General features: G+C 41.3%; 1 protein-coding gene across 5 annotated transcripts in view; it reads left to right on the top strand.

Moving 5' to 3' along the window:
• MAP4K4 (mitogen-activated protein kinase kinase kinase kinase 4) overlaps window positions 1–20,979 on the top strand; it is a 447,614-nt gene that overhangs the window by 204,110 nt on the left and 222,525 nt on the right. For all 5 annotated transcript variants that reach the window (XM_033948219.1, XM_033948217.1, XM_033948220.1 and 2 more), the window contains exons 6-9: window positions 5,550–5,640; window positions 9,431–9,561; window positions 13,407–13,461; window positions 14,521–14,599. In XM_033948219.1, coding sequence (XP_033804110.1) covers window positions 5,550–5,640; window positions 9,431–9,561; window positions 13,407–13,461; window positions 14,521–14,599 — 356 coding nt within the window. The remainder of the gene's footprint in view (window positions 1–5,549; window positions 5,641–9,430; window positions 9,562–13,406; window positions 13,462–14,520; window positions 14,600–20,979) is intronic.

The following is a 20,979-nucleotide window of genomic DNA, read 5'->3' on the forward strand; positions in this document are numbered from 1 at the left end:
CAAATACACTGGAACCCCTTGCCCCATCTATCCATGACCCTGCCCCCTCCCAAAACCACCCTGCCCCACCCATTTATTTACCTGCTTCCTTACATTTTTATTTATTTGTTTACTTCTACTTGATTTCTTTTTTTTCCCCTATTTTAGAGCACGAGATTCAGCCCCAAGCTGAGAGAGAATCTCATGCTGCAGGGGCTGAGAGAGCAAAAGTCTCCGAGATCCAAGCAGCATGAGAAATTCTCCCTCTCGGTGTGGGGCCATTGTTTGAATTTGAAAGCCAGAGGATTTTACTTACGGTACATTTGTCAGCCTCTGCAAAAGTCTTCGGTCTGGTAGTGCTGCCTCCCTCCAACTGCTACCTTGCACGGCACACATGCATCTCCCAAATGGCTCAACCTGATCCATTCTGGACTCCCAAGTCCAGCGATGCAGAGAAGGGAGAGAAGTAAGCAAGGGGATGGGGCTAGAGGTTACGCTTGCCAATCCCCAGTCACCACATGCTTCTTCGCAGGGCAGCGGGCCCTACACGCTGCTGACGCGAAGCCTTCCCTTCAACATCAACTTTGACGTCAGGGGAAGACTTCTGGGTCAGCTACGTGTAGCGTGTTGGGAGCGTTGCATGCTGAATAGAGGAGCCAGCTGGAGGGCAGAAAAAGGGGGCGTGCACACCAACGAAGCTCTCTCCAACCCCACGGGATCCCCGCGACCCAAAGGGGGAACCCGTGGGATTCCCACCACTCCTGTGCAGCTCTCTAGTCTCAAGCCTCCACTCCATTGACACTTTCAAAGGATTGATGCACTGAGGCAAGATCGCCATTGCTGCAGTTGGTGTGTCCTCTAAGGCACGCCTTGGCATAAAGGTCACCAATGCCTCAACACAAACTCAGACCACACCTTCTGTACCACATGCAACATTAGTACCAGCGTCATCTTTATAAGACCAGATCCAGGAACTGGTACAGATCAGGGAACTGGTAGAAAGATAGATGTGGCCAGGGAGGAGAGGAGAAATACTTCCAGCTGGGAAGGAGGGAGCCAGCCAACCAATTAAAAATCACCTTGCTGCCGCCGATCTGCATGCAGAGGTCTGCTCGGTGCTCCCTTTGCTGAAGTCCTTGCTTCTGATGTAACTTTCGGTTTAACAAAACCGGAAGTTACATTAGATGGAAGGACTCCGGCAGCAGAGGGAAAGCCCGAACGGGTCTCTAGCAAGGGGGCCGTTGAATCGGTGAGTTCATTTTTTTATAAAAACAAATCAATTCGAATCGATTCACCCGAAGTGAATCGGTGAATCGATTCAAATCGCGAATCGGGCAGCAGTAGTCAGCACCGATGTTCTTCTCGACATCAGTTCAGAAGTACATCTCCTCATTGGTACCATCGACGCTCACTGAGTACTTCACCTCGACATCCCACTCTATGCTTCCCATCTCTGAAGCATGACATTGAGGAATATGAGTCTGACCTTAAGTTTCAAGTTTATTTAAAATTTTTTATACCGCTCAATCAGACTTCTGAGCGGTGTACAATAAAAATACAATTTTCAACAAAAATAAGGTTTGCATTTGACCATTAGAATCTACGTGACGTACTCAGACAAAGACGGATGGGAACAGATGGAAAAAAGGGTAGGAACTACAATATTTTGAGAAAAGAGAACAATTAAGGAAAAAATGACAGGGAAGGATGATGCCTTCTGCTGTCAGCATATGTTTTGCCCTTATACGGGCAATTAAGTATTGAATGCGTCTTGGAACAGAAATGTTTTCGGCTTTGTTTTAAAATGAAGCAGAAAGAATTCTTCACGAAGATAATTAGGAATAGAATTCCAAAGGGATTGCACGGTCACTGCAAAATTATTTGATCTTATTTTGTTTATATATTTTAGGGATGGGACTGCAAGAAGATTTTGTGTCACAGAGCGAAGTGCTTTAGATGGACAATAAGGAATTAGTAAGCTATTGATAAATTTAGGTTAGTTACTTTGACATGTCTTGAATGTAAGTAATAAAATTCTAAAACTAATTCTGTGTTAAACAGGCAACTACTGTGCTTTGCACAAGAGGGGGAAACATGATTGTATTTTTTTAGCATTAAATATAATTTTTATTGGGGTATTTTGCACAATTTGGAGGCGTCTTAGTTCTTTTTGCAGAAGAATATTGTGCAGAAGAATTTTATGGGATATCATCAAACTCATCTCTTCCACCTTGTTACAGATAGTCCCCTCCTGAAAGTCTATCTTTCACAAAATTTGTGAGACAGATGGGACAAGGCGGAAGAACAAATGGCTGAAAATGTAAAAAAGGGAGACAAAAATGTTTTCAGGTATATTAGTGAAAAGAGGAAAATGAAAAATGGAATTGCTAAACTAAAAGATGCTGGGAACCGATATGTGGAGAGTGATGAGGAAAAAGCAAACATGCAAAACAAATACTTCTGTTCTGTGTTTACAGAAGAAAATCCTGGAGAAGGATTGACTGGCACAGTAACACAAAAATACAGTAGATTCTGCGCTGTTCACAACTTGAAAAACTGAAGGTGGACAAAGTGATGGGACCGGATGGGATCCATCCCAGGATACTGAGGGAGCTCAGAGAGGTTCTGGCGGGTCCTATTTAAAGATTTATTCAACAAATCTCTGGAGACAATAGTGGTCTGATATCTGGCAACTAAAATTCAATGTGAAGAAATGCAGAGTAATGCATTTGGGGATTAATATTAAGAAGGAACCGTACATGCTGGGAGGAGAGAAGCTGATATGCACGGACGGGGAGAGGGACCTTGAGGTGATAGTGTCCGAAGATCTAAAGGTGAAAAAACAGTGTGACATGGCAGTGGCTGCTGCCAGAAGGATGCTGAGCTGTATAAAGAGAAGCGTAGTCAGTAGAAGGAAGAAGGTGTTGATGCCCCTGTACAGGTCATTGGTAAGGCCCCACTTGGAGTATTGTGTTCAATTTTGGAGACTGTATCTGGCGAAGGACGTAAGAAGACTTGAGGCGATCCAGAGGAGGGCGACGAAAATGATAGGAGGCTTGCGCCAGAAGACGTATGAGGAGAGACTGGAAACCCTGAATATGTATACCCTAGAGGGAAGGAGAGACAGAGGAGATATGATTCAGACGTTCAAATACTTGAAGGGTATTAACGTAGAACAAAATCTTTTTCAGAGAAAGAAAAATGATAAAACCAGAGGACATAATTTGAGGTTGAGGGATGGTAGATTCAAAGGCAATGTTAGGAAATTCTACTTTACAGAGAGGGTAGTGGATGCCTGGAATACGCTCCCGAGAGAGGTGGTGGAGAGTAAAACTGTGACTGAGTTCAAAGAAGCGTGGGATGAACACAAAGGATCTAGAATCAGAAAATAAGATTAAATATTGAACTAAGGCCAGTACTGGGCAGACTTGCACGGTGTGTGTCTGTATATGGCCGTTTGGTGGAGGATGGACTGGGGAGGGCTTCAATGGCTGGGAGAGTGTAGATGGGCTGGAGTAAGTCTTAACAGAGATTTTGGCAGTTGGAACCCAAGCACAGTACAGGGTAAAGCTTTGGATTCTTGCCCAGAAATAGCTAAGAAGAAAAAATAAAAAAATTTAAATTGAACCAGGTTGTGCAGACTGGATGGACCATTCGGGTCTTTATCTGCCGTCATCTACTATGTTACTATATCCTGATCCTTTCTGCAAGTTTCTCTCATTAAATTGACAGATCTGACTATTTTGAGGATAATGCATTGAGAGCGATAGTGCAGAGTTCTAAGCAATTTGGCTTTTTACAATGTACTATTTACGGGGATGCATCTGATAGTACAGAATATGGCATTCCAGGTGATGATGGGAGTGAGGAGGCTGGAAAGCACATATCTTTTGCAGAAGACCTTATGTAAGCTCCCAATCAAGAAACACTGCCCTTTTAAATTGCTAGTTTCAATTTTTAGGGCTGTCAGTAAAATAAAATTAAAAAAAAAAAAAATATTGAAGATTAGTTTAGGTAGCGTGTACCACCAAGAAATTTTGTGGTAATGTCAGGGTAATTATTTGTAAATCCCTATAGTAGAAATAGTGTAAATGATTAGGTATAGGGCAGGGGCTTTGGTGCTGCAGGGCCTGTGGCTTGGAACATCTGTGGAAAGTGACTAGTGATTTGGGCCCTAAGGAAAGGGCTAAAATTGTTTGTTCCCTTTGAGTAAAAATTGAAGGATAGTGCCACTATCTAGGATGTATATTGTTTTATGGTTTGGTCCCTGTGTTTTTGAGATTCATGAATGTATTCTGTTTTGTTTCTTGCCTCTTTGTTTAATTATTGCATATACTATCTTGAATGACTCTTTTCAGAAACATGGTATATAAAAGTTATATAACTAAAACTGGATTTATCTAGTTCTAGTACCATGCTTGAATTTACTCCAGTCTGAATGAAGCATCCTAGTGGTATGGTATGCTTGAGGGTATTAAGAATAAAGGATTTGTTCTTCCCTAGATTGCTATAATGCAGTTTTCCTCAAATTTTGCAACTCCAAAGTATACCTACCTTAACAAAAATATTGTGGTGCACCAGTCTTCACAGAGAGCTCAAGCTGTAGCTAGTAAGGAGAGACATATGTATCTTGTTGCTGTAAAATATGCTAAGAGTGGAGCCTAGTTTCTGTTCTCGAACTGAGTATCAGGCAATGCCATATTGGTTAGGAAATACAACATTAAGGTTGCTATTGAAAATATTCTTTCTACTCGTGTATTTGTATTTGTGAATAATAATTTACTTCAAGAATCATGACATTGTAAAATGACTAAACTGCTGTCAAGAAGGTATTTGTGGAGAATAATGGGGTGTTCATTTTGTCTTTGCTCTTTTTTATGCAATCAGGGACATCCAACATGTGGCTGCTATTATTTTTTCCATAATTACCTAGAACACATGATTTTGAAATGTTGCAGAATTATTTGGTGGCTCTGAAGTCACAATTTTATGTTTAAATGATTTTTATTATTCCAGCAGTAAGAAGCAAATACAAACATTTTCAACAATATAATCAGTTCCCCTCCCCTCCCCAAGAATCCATGGCCAGTCCAACAGCTGAGAGTGGGAATAAAATCTTAAAGATTCAAAAGTCTACTGCGAGCACACGGTGTGAGGTCCTGCCAGAAGTGCTCCCACACCTGACAAAATTTGCAACCCTCACAATTTTAATAGAGATTAAAATATTTTGATGAGTATAAATCATACAGTAACAGGCTAAATATTAATTCAGCTCACACACATACATTGATTTTTAATTATATGGCCTATTGTTGCAAAATCTTGGACACTTCTGCTATACATAGAAGTGCAGCAGCTTGATTGATTATCAGACTTTACAGACGGTGCATCCCTGTGGATTTTTATTCCAGTGTTTTAGCACAGTCAAAGGGAGCCTTTGGAAATTCAGCTTTTGACTTGTTAACCCATCTATCTCATTGAGAATTTACGAATTGAGTACATATGCAATAATTAGTGCATACATATCTGTAAAAACAAAGGGTTTAAACTCTGATGTTGTCTTTATTCAGGGATTGGCACATTTGCACGCCCACCATGTGATTCACAGAGATATCAAAGGGCAGAACGTATTATTAACGGAAAATGCTGAAGTAAAGCTTGGTATGTGATGCACTTTTTACACTCCTATTTGTAATAAATTTCTTAAAGCTTTTCAGTTTCTATGCTAGTTTGGCCTTCCTGAATGCCCTTATTTTGGTTAAAAGCAAACAAAAGAAGATACTGTTAAATTTTATAGACTATAATGTGCTGGAGCTGTGGCATCAGAAGCATTATTTAGGAACAAAACAAAATTTTCCTCCTGTTTGTCATCTTCTCTTTCCCATTTGGTCCTTATGTAAAACTGCTGGTCCTCTTCATGGATCACCAGTCTAATATGCATTCATCATGAGTCAGCCCACCTTGGTGTCACCATTGTGCAATGGGTGAAAAATCCTATTTGTGAAGGGGGTCACAGATACTGCTCCGTCATCCTTGACCCTGGCTGGCTCAAGGAGCAAAAACTGGATTCATGCCACTTACCAGTGAGTCATTTGTCCTATCTGGTCAGCATGCATGTATAGATTAATGTCTTCGTGGAAGAGTTTATAAACTTTTATACCAACCTTTGTATGCTAATATTTTTCTTGCATTCTGAAGAGCAGATGCTTTGCTAAGTAATATGTGTCACATAGATGTGACTCATGCTGATGAGCATAAATGTGAATATGCATTCATAGTTGTTTAAATTCATTTCAAAACCAGATTGCAGTTGAATTTTGTGTGTTATGTTGCAGACTCCAGCCTAACCAGTTCTTTCCACTTATAATATAGCAAGTATATATTTACCACTGAAGCTTGAAGTAACTATTACTTTTTATCCTCATTGGGATCAGTAAAATAGTAATATTAAAAAATAAATAAAACACAGTAAGGAAACTTTTCTTCTTAAATGAAAAGATTTGATTCAGTGGAAGCACTGTCCAGTTCTTGACTCAGATTGCCTACTTCCATGAGTCTTGTCAAATAGTGTTCCTTGTGGACTGATCTGACATCTCGTTTGCCTTTTTTGTGTTTTCCCTACTTCTACGGAGAGAATATGGTGGAAGTGTTCTACCTTTCTGTCGAGTAGTCATAGAATGCAATGGTGACACCTAGTGGCTAGATTCAGAGCACATGATTTTAGGGTTAGGGAAAGGTATGTTGCTTTCATCTGCTTACTGTGTTACATTGACTAGATTAGGGCTTCCTATTTATTTTTGTTGCTTAAAATTGTGTGACACCCTCCCCTCCAGAGCTGTGGAATGATGCTGCACTTACAAAGAGGCTAAAGAGACAAAGAAGGACGTAAGGAAAGGGTTCACTCTCTCTGTGTTCAATATTTGCCTTTTTTATTGATTCTAGTTCTCCCAACACGGCCTTGTTTTAACATGGCCTTGTTTCGGTGAAACAAGCCTTTATCAGGAGCACATAGACCTTATGAACATGTAAACAAATAAATACAAAGTAAAGAATAAAATACTCTCATGCACTTAAAAATAAATGAGTAAAACCTTGAGCATACCAAAACTTGCCATCACAGTGAAATTAATAATAAAACTGAGACAATCTAGTGGAAATAACCATATCGATCTGGAGTACACTTCTCCCTCCGTATTCACGGTGGATGCGGGCGAATATAGCCGCGAATATATGTTTATATGTTGTTCGCGTTGTTTTTTTTTTTTTTGTAACAGCCAGCATTTTTGCTATTGAAACCGTGAATAACTAGAGACTGTGCAGCTGAAGGTACCTGGGAGTATGCCAGATGCCGTGTACATGAGCAGCTCTCTCAATCTCGCTGGTTGGGCTGGCTGGGTTTTGTGCAGGCTCTGTTTCTTCTCCGTGTCGCAATGAGATGGGGCGGAGGCCTGCATGAAGGACGCGTCAGTTTTCAAAGCACTCTGCACTTGGCGTTTCCTGCACTGTCTTCTGGGTTGGTATGTAGCCCTGTGGATAGTGTGGGGCTGATCTCCTCAGAGCTTCGTAGATTCGCCATCACACAGGTGTTTCTCTCAGGCACTGTTTTTACTTTAATTGCTCTTTGTGATGTAACTCAGATTTTGCATGTGAATATTCAGTGGATGAGGGAACTAACTGTAGTGGCCCAAGGCAGAAGCACTCCTTGTTTGTTTTCATTTTTATTTGAATCAGGAGTAGCAAGGCAAAATGTATTATATAAGATGATTCTTTTACGTGAAGGCTGATCACCTGCATCTCGGTTTCAAACGTAGTTTGGTTTCAGAGTTGATTGATTTTTGGGGGCGAAGTCTGCATGCAAAAAATTGCGAATAAGCGAAACTGCGAGTGCAGAAACCGCGAATGCGGAGGGAGAAGTGTATTGCATTCAATTCTGGTCTCCTTATCTCAAGAAAGATATAGTGGCGCTAGAAAAGGTTCAAAGAAGAACAACCAAGATGATAAAGGGGATGGAACTCGTATGAGGAAAGACTAAAAAAGTTAGGGCTTTTCAGCTTGGAAAAGAGATGGCTGAGAGGAGATATGATTGAAGTCCACAAAATCCTGAGTGGAGTAGGATGGGTACAAGTGGATCAATTTTTCACTCTGTCAAAAATTATAAAGATTATGGGACACCCCTAAAACCTACTATACTCGCCTGTCTACAACCCCAATAACCCTTATGGCTGCAGGTAGCACCTACCTATATGACAGTACAGTAGGGTTTGGTAGACTCACATTTTCTATCATGAATGTAGTGATTAGAGTGGCTTATGGGCCTGGGTCCTCCTCTCTATGGTTCAGTAGCCCACCCCCCAGACTACTTAAGCCACCTTTGTGCAGTTCTACTAGGCTCTCCTATGCCAGGTGCTGATGTTCTTGAGGTAGGTATGTACGTTTTTGTTCCAATTTTTGTGTGTATGTTGGGGGGGGGATCACTGGACGAGTATGTGAGGATCTGTGCTTTGTCCCTGCAGTGGTTATCTGGTCACCTTTGATACCTCCTGGGCACCTAGACTTGTTTTTAGATCACCTAAGTTACACTGTATAAGTTCTATCCAAGCAGCCTCGCAAAACTGCCGTACGACTAAGTCCCTTTCAGCTCTGGGTGCACAGTGGGATTCAGAGGCCTAAAAAGTCTCTGGATAAATCTAAAAACACATTTCGATTATCAGCACTTGGACCTGTCTTTTAGGTCGTCCAAGTGCTGATTTGGGCAGGTTTTTAGACATCTTTCTGTTTCGATTATGAGCCCCATACTGTATTAATATTGTGAATGAAGATTCATGTTTTCAAATCCTAGTCTTTGTTTCATTTGCTGCTGGAAACTTGAAGGAGCAGAAAAACTTCCAAGTCCAAAAAAAAAAAAAATTATTAGAGAGTAAAAATGTTCTATAAATGTAAAACTTTTTAGTATCTTTAGCTTTGAGTTAGAGATCTTAAGTTAGTTGATGAGTGTGTTTGGATTTTTGTTTTTTTGTTTTTTCCGAAGGGCTGTTATCCTGCCAAAGATAATATTCTTATCTTTACTCTGAACAAGAGTGCTCCATTTATTTTTGTACAATTTTAAAGTGGAATTATCCAGACACAATGAATTTCATCCTCAAAAATCCTGAACTCTAATTGGAAACATCATACAGCAGAAGTTAAGTTGCTTAGTGTTACTTGACATAAAAAAGGTTGTAAACCACTCTGGTTCTTATGAGGAATATTGTTGAAAAAGAGCAACTCCTTATGCACGGCTCAGAAAAAAATACAGAAGGAAAGTAAAGAGGCTTCTCACCAGCATCATAATACCTCCCTTAAGATACTCCACAATTAACCTTCTTAGTTGTAACCATTTCAAACTGGCTAATAATTTAATATTTTTAAGCATTTTAAACTAGAAATAACTTATTTCAATTATCTTGTATAGTGGATTTTGGTGTGAGCGCTCAGTTGGACAGGACAGTTGGCAGAAGAAACACTTTTATTGGAACTCCATATTGGATGGCTCCAGAAGTTATTGCCTGTGACGAGAATCCAGATGCTACCTATGATTACAGAGTAAGTGAACATGCACAAGTATCCTATGTAATGATGGTAGGCAGTTTCATGGTCTATGCTTAATTTTACATTTACAAGTATTTTTACTCTGTTTTTGACTAATCTGTACAATATATATTTTTTTAAATTGAACTATTACCTAATGAAAGCTACGTGAGTCAGATTTGAACATTTGTTTCACAGGAAGAGTAGATATTTAATGAGTTATGACAAAAATTTTTATATTCAATTGTTCTGGGTTCATACAGGTTGCTTAGTGGATTAATAGCACAAAAATACAAAACATTCCACTCACAGATCATTGCTTTGAAGCCAATTGAGGTTAGCCATGATGGAATAGTGTTCATGGATTTGAAATGAGGAACTTTGCGGAAATTTAATTAATGGTTTTACTAATTCCTGATTAAGTAAGTATCAGTATCAGGAAAGTCATGGAATAGTACCGGTAGTCTAAATAGAGAACAAATTATTGCTTCCATGGTTGCACAGAAGTTTTGGGGTTTTTTTTTTCTTTTTAAAGTTTTGTTCCATTTGAGGAACAAAAGCTAAATCCAAATGCAATAGCTGTCTCCCCCCCCCCCCCATTTCCATAAAAAATGAAAACATTAAGTAGCTCTGCAAGGACAGTGATTTGTGTATGAACAAAAATATTCTATTGGAGACTATTCAGTTTCTTTTTAATAAGAGTCAGAGGGAAAGAGAAAAGCAGGGAGTGAATGTTGGAGATACATTTTTACTTCATTAGCATATCTGTAAGTTATCTGCTTTTACTTTATTTTTTTAGGTGGATTTTATGCTGTTAATTATTTATATTGGATGATGTACGCCACTCTTATCATGTTTTGTCAAAATAGGTTATATACTGTATAATTAAATTGAATTTACTGGCTGTTTCCAAAGAGGAAATTTCAAGGGCATTGCTTCTAATCTCCCAATTGGATGGTAGCTGATTTGCTTATAAGTATAATTTTTTTGTTACTTTTTTCCAGCCCCAAAAGTAAATTCCCAGACTGTGTAATGGTGCATACATTTTGATAATACAGAATTTCAAACTAGTTATTTTAACTAAACAAAATTCTGTGTAAGCCGAGACACATTGGGCGGAATGTTTCGACTTATTGTCTGCAATGACACCCAAATCTTTTTCATGGGCACTGACCCCCAAGGTGGACCCTAGCATCTGGGGTTATTCTTCCCAATGTGCATCAGTTTGCATTTGTCCACATTAAATTTCATCTTACCATTTGAATGCCAAGTCTTCCAATTTCCTATGGTCTTCCTTCAATTTTTCGTAGTCTGCATGCTTTTAACAACTTTGAACAGTTTAGGGTCATCTGCAAATTTAATCACCTCACTCATTCCAATTTCTAGATCATTTTATAATATGTACTAAAACATGACACATTCGTTTTGGCATGTGCACATGCTAAGTAATATATTTTTACAAACCTCCGTTCAAACTTATATGAAAAGGCTGATTGCTTCCTTAGAAATCTGGTCAATAAAGTTAGAATTGTTTCTAAGGTATTTGGCTGTTTGTCTTTCAAATCCAACATCTAGTTTAACTGAGTGTTCATAATGTTTGGAAAGCACTTCTTTTTTGTTTTTTCATAAGACCTCAGAACCACCACTCCTCCGTCCCACCAAAGTGTATATACGGGGAGTTACAAATGGTGAAATCCTCACCGGTCTCTTCAAAGTTTTAAATAATATGCATTTCTTAGTGTATTATTGCTTAACTTAGTAATGGTGAAATCTTGTTTTTTATGCGGACTGAACGGTAAGACCCGACATGTTTCACTGAAGTTTCGTCAGGGGTCTACCCACTACCGCAGCCGTGCACTTCAAATCCATTAGTGTTATGAAAAAACAAAAAAGAAGTGCTTTCCAAACATTATGAATACTCAATTAAACTAGATGTTGGATTTGAAAGACAAACAGCCAAATACCTTAGAAACAAGTAATATATTTTGACATTTTTTTTGGAGGAAGCATATCAGGGTTGGAGATAGCAATGCCCAGTCTGGCTAGCCTATGGTTATTGTGGGAGCCTACCAGCAACTGAATAGATGACTGTAAGGGCTCTTGGGTAACTTCTTTTTTTTAATGGTTGCATGCTAATGCTAGCACTAACGTACAGCCATTACTTTTTTTGGGCTGCACTAGAAATGGACTTATTGTGCAACTTACCTCCTAAACTGCGTTAGCAGTTTGCAGCGCAGAGAGTCACGCTGAATGGCCTGTGCTGCTCCCGACGCTCATAGGAACTCTATGAGCGTCGCAGTGCGGGCCATTCAGCATGGCTCACCTCGCTAAAAACTATTGAACTTTCGTAGAAGAGGGGGTTAGTGAAAGGGCCCCTAAATCTAGTACTTCACCAATATTTACAAAGTTGTGTGATGGGCAATTAGTCATAATAAGAATGAAAGACACAGGTAAAGAATATTGGGAGGGTGTGGCGCAGTGATTAAAGCTACAGCCTCAGCACCCTGAGGTTGTGGGTTCAAACCTATGCTGCTCCTTGTGACCCTGGGCAAGTCACTTAATCCCCCTATTGCCCCAGGTACGTTAAATAGATTGTGAGCCCATCGGGACAGAGAGGGAAAACTGCTTGAATACCTGAATAAATGCATGTAAACCGTTCTGAGTTCCCCTGGGAGAACGGTATAGAAAAAAATTGAATAAATAAAATAAAAATATTGGTACTACAAGGAATGCTTTTGGTGAAAAAAACTTTCCCATTTAAAAATCAAATTACTGTATACAAATCTTTTAGACTTGTATTCATGAAACCATGATTTCTGAAGGGGAAGGGGGAGGAAGATGAATTTACACAGGGTAAAGGGCTATTCCTTATAAATATAGACTCTTCGTCTACCAGTTTCTCTTTTTTCCCCAGCCAAATCAGTCCTTCGGTTATCTAGTCTTTTGGGACTATCCCCTCGAAGTCAGATTTTCCAGATAATCCTTTTATATGCAAATAAGATCAATTATGTGCACATTAGGATTATTATGTATAGATTAATCTTTTTCTTATAGGGTCTCTTGGGGAAAATTAATTTTTATGTGCCTTGTTAAAATAGCAGACCACATCCTGGTTGAGACAATGTTGTGCAAAGTGCAGGCTTTTGAGGCAGAAATTATCTCTCTGCAGTGGAAGGCAGTAAATTAGGGAGGGCTTCACGCCATCTGGAGCTTGTCTGCAAAGTGTGGCTTTTTTCTGTGGCTCTTGAACAGGGCAATTTAATAATTTTAGATGAATGAAAAAATATTTTATTCATCTGCTAGTGCAGTTCCTAAAACCTGCTGCAATAAAACTAAATATGTATATACAAATCAGTGTTAACATGTACATTATTTAAACTGTTGGAGCAAAAAAATAAATAAGTTTTCCTATCTTTTACTTTTCTTTAAAATTGCTCGGTGAATTGATGGGTTATATTTCAGAACAGGTATCTGCAAGTAAAATAAGGAAATTGATGCATTTAGGGGGGAATTGATCAATGTGTGGCCTACTGTTAAGATGTTATTTTACTGTTAACTTGGGGTATTAGTAACTAGGTTTCATGCATATAATAGGACCGGTGGTAAAATAACCTGTCTTAATTGTAGCCCACATTGATAACTTTCCCTCTTAGTCCTTTATTAATCTTAAATCTGATTCCTCTATGAAAAATGTATTGTTTCCTTTTTAAATAATTATTTTTATAATTTGATAAAGATTAGCCAGAGAAAATGTTTCTGTAATGAATGGTAATTGGAGGCCATGAAAATATTTTGCTATTTTGACCAATATTGTATGTGTCCATAATGATTCTTTCTAACGCCTGGGCCTGTTTTTGCAGAGTGACCTTTGGTCGTGTGGTATTACAGCTATTGAAATGGCAGAAGGTGCTCCCCGTAAGTGATTTGTATGCTCTTTCCACTGTGCTGATTTAAAAAGGGAGACCTGTTCCTCATGATGCACATTGATACCTGTTTTTCTAATGTCTTTTGGTGCATTTTTGTGTTGGGGGCTTTAGCGCATCTGTATGCTAGATACGAGTACCTGTTATCAATCTTGTGTCTGTGAAAATTAAAATTCAACAAGCAGAATAATTGTACTGTCCTATCAATGTGAGGAGGATAAAATTTTCCCCACATTCTGAGCAGTTCTTCCCCTGGACTTTAAACAGGACATTGGGAGGCAAGTGAAATTATGGATTTTCCCCCTTGTTTTTCGCATTTGTCCTCTTAATGGTTTATTGTACTTTAAAATGTCCTACGGAATTCATTTCTTGCATTTTAAGAGATGCTGTTTGTGGGTAATGGAACCTACCACTTCCTTTCACATTCCTCTGACCCAACTACACAGTAAGGTGTCTTATGGACATATTACCACTAATTGATTATGTAGTATTGCAAGATACTTTACTGCACAAACACACTGGTCCATTCAAATAAACAAAGTTCTTTGGGTCTTACAGTACTGAATAATCAAGGTAATCATGATTAGGGGGAGCCAGGGTATATGTTTTTATAGCAGCCTCAAACTGGGAGGTGGATGAACTGTGAATGAAGTAAGGAAAAGAACATGATACAACATCCATTCAGGAACACTGTTCCATGCATCATATCTCCATTGTTTTTACCTCAGTTGAAAAAAACATGTTTCAGCTAGTTAGAAATGAGTTGATTCAGCTTAGTAGAAGTTTTAAACCAATAAGAGTCTGCCTACTTGGTTTTCTCTTATATTTAGTTTCAAATTTTATGTTTGGAAGTAGACTCTGTGCATTGATATTAAACCAAGATATTTTTTAAGCTGCTTGTTATTGATAATTACTTTTTGCTTGCTTATTGCTGATCAGGAGGTGGGGTGCTGGGAAACAAAAACCTAACAAGAAGAACCACTTTAGTATGAAAGTGAGAGTGATTACATAACATTTTAACAATGAAACATTAATGTTTTCCCCTCCATAGCTCTCTGTGATATGCATCCAATGAGGGCGCTGTTCCTCATTCCCAGGAACCCTCCTCCCCGGTTAAAGTCCAAGAAATGGTATGTCAGAGTTGTTTTTTGTACTTCTCTCTTTTCATTTTTACAGAATTTTTTGTTTGTCATTAAATTTATTTATTTAATTCATTTTCTATTGTTTTCCCCAAGGAGCTCCAAACGGGTTACAGATTAAAGTGGAAGAGTAGCCTAATGGTTAGTGCAGTGGACTTTGATCCTAGTGAACTGGGTTCAATTCCCACAGGTAGCTCCTTGTGAACCTAACACTCCATTGCCCCAGGTACAAAAACAGATTGTGAGCCCACTAGGGACAGAGAGAGTACCCGCATATAATATGTACAGCACTGTGTATGTTTAGTAGCACTGTAGAAACGATGAGGAGTAGTAATAATAATTTAATTCTTATATATCGCCATACCGAAAAAGTTCTAGGCGGTTCACAACAAAGTGAGCTAATAATACATGGGATACAGATTAGAATAATGGACTTAAAAACGGATAAAGACAGAAAGCATTTACAATATAATGCAGAAAATACCGGCATGGCAGGGAAAGAAGTAATACATAGAACAGATAAAATACATCGAGTTGAATATAAGGAACTTGATTGAAAAAAATGAAGCGGCATATATTAAGATACCAGCCTATCAAAGAGTTGAGCCTTTAACAATTTTCTAAAATCAAGATAAGAAGAGACCTCTAACATAATTTTTCCAAGCCATAGATTCAATTTAGCGGCTTGAAATGAGAGGGTTCGCTCAAGGAACTTCTTATAACGACAGGGTTTTATGGAGGGATATGAAAACAAGTGCACTCTACGTGTGGTCTTAGTAGTAATTTTGCCAACATTTTGTTTATAAGAATGCAGGTTAATTTTATTAATGCAAGACCAAATGAGAATATAACTTTTTTAAGAATTCAGCTTTTTATCCAATATGCATGTTCTCTAACTCATAATGCAATGAAAGATCATACTTTCCTTACAAATGCTGGATATCTGTCCCTATTTCTGTCTGTGCTTCAGTTCTAGGTGGCACTGCTGAAATAACTTGTCTGATGGGCTGGGCTACTAGAATTTATTTATTTTTCTATACTGTTCTCCCAGGAGAGCTCAGAACGGTTTGCATGAATTTATTCAGGTACTGAAGCATTTTTCCCTGTCTGTCCCAGCGGGCTCACAATCTATCTAATGTACCTGGGGCAAAGCCCATAGTCTATTATTGAGAAACATAGAAACATAGAAATAGACGGCAGATAAGGGCCACGGCCCATCAAGTCTGCCCACTCCAATGACCCTCCCTATCTATCTTTGCGGATAGATCCCACATGTTTGTCCCATTTGGCCTTAAAATCTGGCACGCTTCTGGCCTCAATAACCTGAAGTGGAAGACTATTCCAGCGATCAACCACCCTTACGGTGAAGAAGAACTTCCTAGTGTCACCGTGCAGTTTCCCGCCCCTGATTTTCCAATGATGTCCCCTTGTTGCCGCGGGACCCTTGAAAAAGAAGATATCCTCTTCCACTTCGATGCGACCCGTGAGGTACTTGAATGTCTCGATCATATCTCCCCTCTCTCTACGTTCCTCGAGTGAGTAGAGCTGCAACTTCCCTAACCGCTCCTCGTATGGGAGCTCCTTGAGTCCCGAGACCATCCTGGTGGCCATTCTCTGGACCGATTCCAGTCTCAGTACATCCTTGCGGTAATGTGGCTTCCAAAATTGCACACAGTACTTCAGGTACGGTCTCACCATGGATCTATACAGAGGCATAATGACTTCAGGTTTACGGCTGACGAAACTCCTGCGTATGCAACCTATGATTTGCCTTGCTTTGGATGAAGCTTGCTCAACTTGATTTGCAGACTTCATGTCTTCCCTGACAATCACCCCTAAGTCTCTTTCTGCTTCAGTTTTTGTCAAGATCTCGCCATTTAGGGTGTAAATCTTGCATGGATTTCGGCTTCCCAGGTGCATGACTTTGCATTTTTTGGCATTGAAACTGAGTTGCCAGGACCTAGACCAGTGCTCCAGTAGAAATAGGTCATGCATCATATCATCTGCCATTGAATTATTGTCTGTTGTGCTCTTGTTCACTACATTGCTTAGCTTGGCATCATCGGCGAATAATGTTATTCTTCCTCGGAGCCCTTCTGTCAAGTCTCTTATGTAGATGTTGAACAAGATCGGGCCCAGGACGGAGCCCTGTGGCACTCCACTTATCACCTCTGACATTTCGGAGGGGGTGCCATTCACCCTCTGAAGCCTACCTCCAAGCCAGTTCCCAACCCAATTTGTCAATGTGTCGCCCAAACCTAAAGAACTCATCTTGCTTAGCAACCTGCGGTGTGGTACGCTATCAAATGCTTTGCTGAAATCCAGGTAGACGATGTCCAGGGACTCACCAGCATCCAGCTTCCTCGTCACCCAGTCAAAGAAGCTGATCAGGTTGGATTGGCAGGATCTCCCCATAGTAAATCCATGTTGGCGGGGATCCCGTAGTTTCTCCTCGTCCATGATTCTATCCAATTGGTGTTTGATTAGGGTTTCCATTAGTTTGCTCACTATCGATGTGAGACTCACTGGTCTGTAATTTGCCATCTCCATCTTGGAGCCTTTCTTGTGGAGTGGGATGACGTTAGCTGTCTTCCAGTCCATCGGGACATTACCTGTACTAAGGGAGAGATTGAAGAGCGCGGATAGCGGTTCCGCTAGGACATCACCCAACTCCCTGAGCACCCTAGGGTGTAGGTTGTCAGGCCCCATTGCCTTGTTGACCTTGATTTTTGACAGCTCGCAATAGACGCTGCTGGGTGTAAACTTGAAATTACTAAATGGGTCAACTGATTTAACCCTTGTCTGTGGCTGAGGGCCGATTCCCGGCGCCTCGCGGGTGAAGACTGAGCAGAAGTATTTATTTAACAGTTGGGCTTTTTCCGAGTCCGTTTCTACATAGTCTCCTTCTGGTTTTCTGAGATGTACTATCCCTCCCGAGTTCTTATTTCTGTCACTGATATACCTGAAGAAAGATTTATCTCCTTTCTGGATGTTCTTTGCTAGAGACTCCTCCATGCGGAATTTGGCCTCCCTAACTGCTGCTTTGACGGCCCTTGACTTGGCCAGATATTTTACTCTAGAGTCCTGTGTCCCTGATTGTTTGTAAGAGATGAATGCTTTTTTCTTCTCTTTGATGATGTCCGAGATCTCCGTAGAGAACCACTGTGGCTTGTTGTTCCTACTCCGTTTGCTTACTGATTTAACATAGTGGGTTGTTGCTTCCTGTATGGTGGCTTTCAGAGTTGACCACATTTCTTCCATGCTGTCTGTGTCTGCTTGGCTTTGTAGCGCCTGGTGAACGAAGTCTCCCATGTCTTGGAAGTTTGTGTCTTTGAATTTGAGAACCTTGGTCATTGAGGTAGATTTCGTGAAACCTTTCCTGAGATTGAACCATATCATATTGTGGTCACTGGAGGCCAAAGTTTCACCCACCGAGACCTCTGTGATACTTTCCCCATTGGTAAGTACTAGGTCCAGTATTGCCTGATCCGTTGTTGGTTCAGATACCAGTTGCCTGAGTCTTACTCCATTCAAAGAGTTTAATAGCTTCCTGCTGTTGCCGGAAGCAGAGGAAAGTGTGACCCAATCCATATCAGGCATGTTGAAGTCACCTACCAATACTGTGTCACCCCGCAAGGTGATATTCTCTATATCTCCGATTAATTCCTTATCTAGGTCATCTTGATGTCTTGGGGGTCTGTATACTACGCCAAGATACAGGCATTTGTCCTTCCCTCTGGCCAAATTTACCCAAAGGGATTCCCCAGTGTATTGTACATCCGTGATTCTGGTGACCTTAATGTCATCTTTAGTATATAATGCTACACCACCTCCCATTTTACCCTCCCTGTCCCAGCGAAGCAAGTTGTAACCTGGTATGACCATGTCCCACCCGTGGGAGTCTGTGAGCCAGGTCTCAGATATCGCCACTACATCCAGGTCAGCATTCCTCATTTCTGTTTCCAAGTCTAGGATCTTATTTCCCAGACTGTGGGCATTGACGTACATAGCCCTCCACGTTGTGTGTTTGTTGTATCTCAGTGGGGACGATCCCTCTTTATCAACTAGGACCCCATTAGCATTATTTGCATGTCTCTTACACTCCCTAGCATTATTCGCCTGTCTCTTACACTCCATAGACCCAGAGCTAAAGCTTGAACCTGTCTCGGACTCCCCATGACTATAGTGTGCTCCTATCTCAGACTCGGTAATGTGTGAACCCTGTGGGGGTATTCCCGTTTGGGCTACTCGAGCTCCTTTAGTGCAATTTGCAACGTGTGCACTCTCTCTGGTCCCAGAATTATAATATGTACTCCCTCTAGACCCAGAATTGCTAGGTATCCTCCCCCTAGACCCAAAATTGTAATGTGTCCCAGAAATATAGTATTTACTTAGCTCAGTCTCAAAAGAGTATTGGTAGCTTAGCTCGTCAGGTGGGTTGTTTGTGCCCGTACCCTCCCCCAACTTACCTAGTTTAAAGCCCTGTGTAGTAGGCGGGCTAGACGGTGTCCAAGGACGTTCTTCCCCCTCCTGGTCAGGTGTAACCTGTCTGGTCCCAGCAGTCCTTGCAGTGCCTCTCCGTGGTGTAGGAACCCAAAGTTCATCTCCTTGCACCATCCCTGCAGCCAGTCGTTCGCCCTCCGGACTCGATCCTCTCTGGCACTGCCCTTGCCCCTCACTGGGAGGATCGAGGAGAAGACCACCTGCGCATCCATCCTCCTCAGCTTCTCTCCCAGGGCTCTGAAGTCTTCAGGTATGCTCTCCGGGGTGCACCTGGCAGTGTCGTTGGTTCCGACGTGGATGAGGATCATAGGGAAGTGATCCTGGGGTTTGATGAGTCTGTCCAGGTTATCGGTTACATCCCGGATCCTGGCCCCCGGCAAACAGCAGACCTCTCTTGATTGCAGATCAGGTCTAGAAATTGGTCCCTCGGTGCCCCTTAGCAGCGAATCTCCGATGACCACAACTCTGCGCTTTCTAGGGGCGGGCCGACCTGTTGACTCTGGAACCGGAACCGTCTGCTCAACCACTTCTTGTACCTCGTTGTCAGGATCCTCCTGTAGCAGCTGGTATCTGTTCTTAAGGGGGATATGTGGTGTCGATATAGAGCTGCCCTGTATGTGAGAGAGAGAAACAGAATGAGGTTTTCTGCGTTTTCCTGTGGAGGAAGTCACCAGCTGCCAGGAATCAGCGTCTCCAGTGACTTCCTGAATTCCGACGGTTGGATTCAAGCCTGAAGTTTTGGAAGCTTTGGGAGTCTCAAGGATGGTCTTGTCAGGCTCTCGTTCGGCTTTCTGAGACAGCTCCTGGATTATTCCGTCGATGAAGGTGTCGTCATCACGGATGCTCCTTAAGCGTTGAATCTCCTCTCTCAGGCTCCTCAGCTCTAGCAGAAGGCTTTCATCTGGCTGTTCAATTGGTTCCGTCTGAGTGGAGACTGAAGACATCTTTGAGGGGATGGCCTCGGTCTGTACAGAGACCTCTGCCCTCTGTCCAGGCTCCCCCTCTGTCTGTACGAAGACCGTAGCCATCCCCTGGGTACTTTCGGCGACTGAGCTGCCTGTCTTGACTGAAGCCTTGCTGCCTCTAGTTCTGCCTGCCATATATAAAGGTTTTTTATTATTATTATTTATTTATTTATTAATTTTTTTTTAATTTTTTTTTTTAGATTTTTGTCAGAATGGGGACTGTTAGGAGTTGGTCAGAATGTGTTGAGGTTGTTTGTTCTTGGTCAGAGGGATATAGTAGAATGTTAATTGACAGTTAAGGTTGCCTGTTGTAAGCTAGAGAGGACAGACCAATTCAAATATTATTAAATATAGAGGATAGATGGTAGTGTGTCTGCCTGTTAGAATAGAGGATAGATGGTAGTGTGTCTGCCTGTTAGAATAGAGTGGTTGGTGTGGTCCGCCTATTAAGTGTGCTTGTTGGTTAGGTAGGAGTAGAGAGTTGAAAGTTGAAAGACCTGGAAGAGGGAAAGATTGAAGAAAGGTTGAAGTTGATTGGTAATTTAGCTAGTTGTAGGATTTTAGAGACCAGCTGAAATTGATAGCCCTTCCTTGATGCCCTTCTTGAGGCCCTTCGCAAAGGTGCTCTCGCTAAGGCGAGCGCCTTTGCCGCGCGCCGAACGGCCGCGAGCCGTTGGCTCGAGCCCTTATATGGGGTGGATCTGCAGTGACGTCGGGGGGGTGGGCGGAGTTACCACCGCGTCCCGTCCGCCTCCTCCTCTGACAATTTCAGCGCTCCTCTCCCCTGCTTAGCCTCCTCCGTCTCCTGTAAGCACCTCCGCTGCTTTTCCTTCCCTTTCTCTGCCTTCTCCGCTTCTCCGTAAGCTCTCCGCTCCCTTTCTCCTCCTCCTCCGCCTCTCCGTG

Source organism: Geotrypetes seraphini, chromosome 6, assembly GCF_902459505.1.
Source record: "Geotrypetes seraphini chromosome 6, aGeoSer1.1, whole genome shotgun sequence".
NCBI lineage: Eukaryota > Metazoa > Chordata > Amphibia > Gymnophiona > Dermophiidae > Geotrypetes > Geotrypetes seraphini.